The 7,962-nt window shown below is 34.7% G+C and overlaps 1 protein-coding gene across 1 annotated transcript in view; it reads right to left on the bottom strand.

Annotated features, from left to right (window-relative positions):
- Positions 1-7,962, bottom strand: part of LOC111088153 — a 31,658-nt gene that overhangs the window by 1,447 nt on the left and 22,249 nt on the right. The window contains exons 4-6 of the mRNA XM_022397324.1: positions 4,158-4,413; positions 2,290-2,671; positions 1,158-1,990 (exon numbers count right to left, since the gene is read on the bottom strand). Of these exons, the coding sequence (XP_022253032.1) occupies positions 1,158-1,990; positions 2,290-2,671; positions 4,158-4,413 (1,471 nt within the window). The remainder of the gene's footprint in view (positions 1-1,157; positions 1,991-2,289; positions 2,672-4,157; positions 4,414-7,962) is intronic.

The raw sequence follows: 7,962 nt of genomic DNA on the forward strand, positions 1-7,962 counted from the left end.
CCGTTTTTGCTGTATTTAATTACAGACAAGTAAACAAACAATCTCAGAGTTTTAGTAGTATATAAATAGAACCAATAAATAACCATATGATTCAAGAAGTTTAAAAGCTTAATAATTTTATCATTAGCTTAGTTGTGGCGCGGCATGGTCAGGTGGTTAGGTAGCTCGACTCGCAATCTGAGTGTCGCGGGTTCGAATACCCGTCCTACCAAACATGTCTGCCCTTTCAGCCGTGGGAGTATTATAATACAATGGTCAATCCCAATATTCGTTGGTAAAAGATTAGCCCAAGAGTTGGCGGTGGGTGGTGATGACTAGCTGCCTTCCATCTAGTCTTCCTATTGCTAAATTAAGGATGCCTAGCGCAAATAGCCCTCTTGTAGCTTTACGCGAAATTCAAAACAAATAAACAAGCTTAGTTGCTAGAACATGGCTAGCTGGTTTGGATTGTTTTGGATTATTTAAGAAAAATCAAATAGCTAAGTACGAATTAACTTATTTAAGAAAAAAGTTAGGATACTTTGAAACATCTATGTACAAAGAAAATATGAGTAATGGAGAAAAAAATAACTGTTTGAAGTTTCAGGGTTGTAACATGAAAGCTGCTATTTGTTTGTTTGTTTGTAGTTATGCACAAAGCTACACAATGGGCTATCTGTGCTCTGCCAACCACGGGTATCGAAACCCGGTTTCTAGCGTTGTAAGTTCGCAGACATACCGCTGTGCCACTGGGGGGGGGGAGCTACTATTTTAACTAACTTGGTTTGAAATTTGTGAAACATATAACGTATATTATTTGTTAACAAAGCTTTAATTTATTACAGCTACTTCGACTTAACACAAAAGTTATTCCTAGATTGTTTGAATATAATGCTTTATTTATATTATTTTAACGAGTTTTATCCCCCCCCCCCCCAGGATAATTTGGAGACAAAGCTTCGGACTGCTAATGTAGGCATCTCTTCACTTGGTCTTTTATGGTACCAATTTGAGATGTTTTCTCCGGAGTACTTGCAATGAATATCAATTGTTTCAGATTATTCTTTACTCAACTATCAGCTTTCTGTTATTAAGCATTATTTTGCACATAACTGAACTAACCCTTTAGTTGGTGTTATGCTAAGTAGTTGCGTTATATATTTATTGGAATAGCTTACTTTATATAGAGGGCCTTGTAGTCTCACCACGTTAGAATCCAGGAAACCCTCTTTTACCACACGGAAACTTCTGGTCCTAAGAGCAATCACTTGAGTTTCGGGTAAATTTAGTGCACTCAACTGGTACTTGTCCGCATTTTTAGTAGCATACCTACGAAATCGTCGTGGTCGTATTGGTTGATAATGGAAGCTGTGAAATGGGTGATCAGGAGGAGCATTCCCGCTCCAACTCGTTTTCGTTGTGGGTGGACGTATAGGAGGTCTGGTAACTGGGGGACGAGTAAATGGAGGCCGTGTTATCGGTGGTCTAGTGATTGGTGGTCGTGTGATGGGGGGTCGAGTATATGGAGGTCTCGTGACTGGAGGCCGTGTTATCGGTGGTCTAGTGATTGGTGGTCGTGTGATGGGGGGTCGAGTATATGGAGGTCTCGTGACTGGAGGCCGTGTTATCGGTGGTCGAGTATATGGAGGCCTAGTAATTGGTGGTCTAGTGACTGGAGGTCGTGTGATGGGGGGTCGAGTAAATGGCAGGTCTAGTAACTGGAGGTCGAGTAATTGGTGGTCGAGTATATGGCGGTCTAGTAATTGGTGGTCTAGTGACTGGAGGTCGTGTGATGGGGGGTCGAGTATATGGCGGTCTAGTAATTGGTGGTCTAGTGACTGGTGGTCGTGTATATGGCGGTCTTGTAACTGGAGGTCGAGTAATTGGTGGTCGAGTATATGGCGGTCTAGTAATTGGTGGTCTAGTGATTGGAGGTCGAGTATATGGCGGTCTTGTAACTGGAGGTCGAGTAATTGGTGGTCGTGTGATGGGGGGTCGAGTATATGGCGGTCTAGTAATTGGTGGTCTAGTTACTGGAGGTCGTGTGATGGGGGGTCGAGTGTATGGCGGTCTAGTAACTGGAGGTCGTGTGATGGGGGGTCGAGTATATGGCGGTCTAGTAACTGGAGGTCGTGTGATTGGAGGTCGAGTATATGGCGGTCTAGTAATGGGGTCTAGTAATTGGTGGTCGTGTGATGGGGGGTCGAGTATATGGCGGTCTAGTGACTGGAGGTCGTGTGATGGGGGGTTGAGTGATTATCTCAGGATTTGTTGGCTCTCCTGGACAACGGTATTCACAGCGTTGCTTACATACTTCAATATTACAAGTTATATAAACATCCATTCCGTCCGGAAACTTAAAAGCATTGAGAGATGTAAAAGCTATAATGCTAGCTCCAGTATTTCCTGTTTGAAGTGTACGTTTCCAATAGTCAATCAACTTTGGTTGGACAGGACATCCTTCTAAGTCCGTTAGTTGAAGCCTTTTGGTGACACTGTCGTTGTAGTTTGGGGTGTCAAATGCGTAACAGTCTCTTACACGAACATCAATATCATCAGTATTTCCTCCGATATATATTATGATAGACATTTCTTGACCAATTTTTACGATTCCATTGATTGGTTGTGTTTTAGGAAAGGTACCTATTTGAAGATCCATCCAACATTCGATTTCGTCACCTTGAAAAGGAACCTTTAAAAAATGAAGGAATGACATTTATGTAAAAATATAGGTTTATCCCTCCTTTTTTCTACGTTTTGATATTAAGAAGTTTATTAGATTATGTATTAACATAGGATTACAGTTACATACTTGTAAATAAATGTTCGTACAGGAAAGGCCTTTTTTTTTTCTAACTGCTCTGAACTCATCAAAATTTGCAAATGCAACTTTGTTTTTGTTTTTTTTAAGTCCACCAAGTAAGTCCACTAATACAGTAACCTCACAACATCCAACATTTCTATAACAAAGGTTTAAAGCTCAGTATACTTCCTAAGAATATCAATCCATTGTCAGTGAATTATTCAAGGATTATCTCTTTTATTAAAAACTTAATATATGCAAATTAATATTGCACTACAAGAAAGTGAATCTAATAATATTTGGATACAGATTTATTTTTTTATGATGAGTAAAACGATGCCTTTACTGAAATAACTTTCAAATAATTTGAAATTAATAAGTTGTAGTTAATAATTTCGGGAAACTGTATGAAAGATTATAAGCGATGAAAAGTTAAAATGTTGTCAGAAATATAAAGATTGAACTTTATCGTGTTATGAAATTTCAATGCTCCTAAGGGTGTATGCTGAATAACGACTTTATATGTACCAGATAAATTATATTTTGTTTTGAAAGCGATGACAATTATCAAAGCTTCTTTATTCATTATAAAAAATAAGGTTAAAGGTTGAAATAACCACATAGATATATGTGTTGAGATGAATCTGCTTAATATAAAATGACACGTGAAGGGAAATGAGGTATTTTTACATATTGTACCCGACAAAGCGTCACTAGTTATACAGCTTGCTCAAAATAAATTTTAGGTTTTAGAGATAGTAATTACTTTACGTTAGGAAACATAGATGAATCTAACAATTTCATTTTTGGAATTAAATTCAATGGAAAGATAGCCAATTAACTTAACACCAGAGATCAGCTTAAAGAATCAAAAAATGAGGAAAATAAAGGAAATATTAAATTTGTTTAAAACGTATTGTGTGAAAAAATACGCCACTAATTACTTAGCAGAAGAAAAACAAGACCAAGTTAGACTAAATTACTGAGTTTAGTTTTAATCATAGCAATGTAAATATGCTATTAAATATGTTGAGCCAATGATTAAAATTGGTGGTATTAAAAATAAACTTGATGTTATAAAAAAAATCAAAACCAAATATGCCCAAAGAAAAACACTTACTGCTATTTATCACCAAAGCAAATAAGAATTATAAAATAAAGATAATAAGGAATATATAGAATTAAAAACACGAAATTTTGCCATTTTATTTGTGTGAATATGTATTATTAATTAAAGTGAATAAAATATTGTGGGAATATGTATTATTAATTAAAGTTAATAAAATTTCATTACGACTTTGCACAAATATTGTAATAATTGGTTTATATTAATCCTATGCACTATGTATAGGAGCAATAAGTTTTAATACTTTACCGACACAACATCCAACATGTCTACAACAAACGGTTGAAATTCAATGCGTTTCTTAAAAATATCAACCCATTGACAAGAAATTCTTCTGGCTAAATCCCATGCTTCTTGGAAACTCGGGTCCATTTGAAATATTATGGTGTTCTCAAAATTTAGAATAGTTTCTTGGTTAGTGGGGTCTGGAAATGTCACAGTTCCACAGTCTTCTTTTGGTATAAAAAACGTGTAATCAGAACGTCTAGAATCGACCTCCACGTATCTGAAATCAAAGACATGATAGATCATAATTATAAGTAAATCAAATTGATATAGTCGCTCAATTGCTTATAACTTTTCTTAGTTGAAATTCCCAAATAATCAGTTTCTTTTATATCTTCTTTGTTTTTTGTGTTGTTTCAAAGTAAGGTTTTAATATTGGAAAGGTTGTTGGTATTTAAGTTTATTTGTCGTGAAATTGCTGACAATAAGAACTTTAAAACGAAAATAATATGAGCATATCCTTTGATAAATTATAAGCATTAAAAAACAATTAACACCAAATATTTCCAATATATCCATCACATGCATATAATAATTTGGAATTGCTACTTATGAATATGCGCAAATCTTTATACCAATTATTCAATGGGTTTATGCATACATGTTTCAAAACCGGAGTGAATTATGTTCGTATGCATTAAATACAATGTTTGCAAATTACCTTGATTGTGTACTTCGAAATCATCTCTTAAGAGTCTTGTGCCTAAACCAAGTAAATAAAATCCAGCACTCATCCAAAGCACCAACAAAAAAACAAAACTTACCTTAGATATATAAGAAATCAGAATTATTTTGGGAATTTTCTTACAAAAGTAATAAGAAAAAGTTATATCGATGCACAACGAAAATATGTGTGACACTTGAATTTTTTTCGTTATTAGTACCTCGCCCCCCAGTGGCACAGCGGTATGTCTGCGGACTTACAACGCTAGAAACCGGGTTTCGATACCGTGGTGGGCAGAGCACAGATAGCCCATTGTGTAGCTTTTTGCTTAACTTTAAACAACAACGTTATTAATATCCAGGTCTATAATGGTTTTGTTTATATCAGAAAACGAATACTTTACTTTATTTGAATTAAGATAGAAACAACATCTATTTAATAACTGCTATCAAAAACACACACAGAAATCAATACACTTTAAACTGGAAAAAACGTTTCAGCCTTAGACCTACATCATATACTGTACTGAGAAATACTAAAGCTCCATGTATATTAATAAAAGTTCTGATTGGTAGAAATATTTTAAACATGAGCAGCATGGCCAATATAGATTTAATGACGTTGATATACCTCCTATAAAAGTTCTGATTGGTAGAAATATTTTAAACATGAGCATCATTAGCTAATATAGATTTAATGACGTTGATATACCTCCTATAAAAGTTCTGATTGGTAGATATATTTTAAACATGAGCAGCATTGGCCAATATAGATTTAATGACGTTGATATACCTCCTTGCTAAGATGTAAATTTACCGAATTTCTCTATGTAACTGTGATAATTGGTATTCTAGATTAGCAACATATAGATATCTTAACGTCAGCTAAAAATATTCAGCTGAAAATTGTAAGCTTATAGCGTAAAGTCATTTGTTTGCTCATACATTTTCTATTCAGTCAAACAACTACTAATTTAAAATCACAACCGATGAGATTTCTTACATACTTCACTCTATATTATTATTTTTGTTTTGTCAAACTTGTTTCATTCTCGCTTGTTGAGGTGCTTGACTCACAACCTGATGGTCGCGGGTTCGAATTCCGTCCCACCAAACATGCTCGCCCTTTCAGCCGTGTTGGCGTTATAATGTGACAGTCAATCCCACTATTCGCTGATAAAAGAGTAGCCCAAGAGTTGGCGATGGATGGTGATGACTAGCTGCCTTCCCTCTAGTCTTACACTACTAAATTAGGGAAGGCTAGCGCAGGTAGCTTTGTGCGAAATTCAAAAGCAAACAAACATTCTCGCTTATTAAATGCTGGAGGTGAAAACCGTAGTACACGAAATGTGAAAACAACGACAAAAGAAATGTGACAATCATAATGAAGGAAAAGTATAAACCACAGCAACTTACAACGTAAGTAAATGGTTCATCATATAAATAACATTATTAACTTTTGTTGTTGTTCTATACATACACATATATGAAATATTCATTCACGCCTTTTAGGGGGTGCGGGTAGCAATATACAGTATTGGCAGAAAACATCTTTGTTTTTAAGCCAGTTATATGTCGTATGTTTCTATATTACAAACGTCAGTCCGAAGGAATGTTTAACTATTTCACAATATTGTGTTTTGCTCAAATTGTAGAGAGCGTATAAATCTTAGTAAATAAATTATTTTACACTTTTACCCAGTTCTAGTTTCTTACTACAAATATTTTATACTTTTAACCAGTTCTAGTTTCTTACTACAAATATTTTATACTTTTAACCAGTTCTGGTTTCTTACTACAAATATTTTACACTTTTACCCAGTTCTAGTTTCTTACTACAAATATTTTATACTTTTAACCAGTTCTAGTTTCTTACTACAAATATTTTATACTTTTAACCAGTTCTGGTTTCTTACTACAAATATTTTATACTTTTAACCAGTTCTGGTTTCTTACTACAAATATTTTACACTTTTACCCAGTTCTAGTTTCTTACTACAAATATTTTATACTTTTAACCAGTTCTGGTTTCTTACTACAAATATTTTACACTTTTACCCAGTTCTAGTTTCTTACTACAAATATTTTATACTTTTAACCAGTTCTTTTAACTTTGTTCAAAAGTTAGCCGTTTAACAACGGATAAAAGAGATGTCAAACAACATTCTAAGAAATTGAAAAATAACATAATTATGTACAAAACTGTTAAGATCATTTAAAGTTGAAACTTACCAAAATTCAGGTTCTATTGCAATAACCTAGAGAATGAAGAAATTCACGAATATGCCATTTAACCAAGATAAAATCTAAGAGGAATTGTATTTGTGTTTATAGAAAAGCTACAAAGGCTATTTACCGCCGTCCCTAATTTTGAACTACTGACCAAATGAAGGATAGCTAGTTAGCAGTACCTTACGATCCATTATCCACGCTAAGGGATTGACTGTCACTCTTATAACGCATCCACAGCTTAAAGTACTTGGGTGATATCTTGTGGATTTGAATCTGGCTCGCCAACTGTGAAATCCAGAACTGTAGGATAGCTAGTTAGCAGTACCCTACGATCCATTATCCACGCTAAGGGATTGACTGTCACTCTTATAACGCATGCACAGCTTAAAGTACTTGGGTGGGAGATATTTTCTGGTATCTTGTGGATTTGAATCCGGCTCGCCAACTGTGAAATCCAGAACTTTACCACGGGGCCAACCCGCTCCCTTATAAGAGAAAGAGAAGAAGGATATATATTCAATAGAATTCCAAGTAGCTATTCTTTCTCTCTTGCCAGTATTCTTTCTACAGTTTTAATCTAAAGTGGTTGTTACACTTTGTGTAACAAAAATATTTTAATTTTCACATAACCACCTTCTATGTTTTCTTTTTTTAAGTCATTAAATTCCGAATAAATGCGGAGAAATTATTCACCTGATTTATTGTTGTTTGTTATTGTTCTAACCTAAAATACTGGTGATAGTTAGACCTGTATGTGTGTAATTTGGCCCTATAAACATCATTCAAGCAACAATACTGACTTATGCGATATTTTTCACATTATATAAAATAAGCCTGGAAGAACGACAACTGATCTGAAATGCTCTTCTACGTT

Source organism: Limulus polyphemus, unplaced genomic scaffold (genome assembly GCF_000517525.1).
Source record: "Limulus polyphemus unplaced genomic scaffold, Limulus_polyphemus-2.1.2 Scaffold3222, whole genome shotgun sequence".
In the NCBI taxonomy this organism is placed as follows: Eukaryota; Metazoa; Arthropoda; class Merostomata; order Xiphosura; family Limulidae; genus Limulus; species Limulus polyphemus.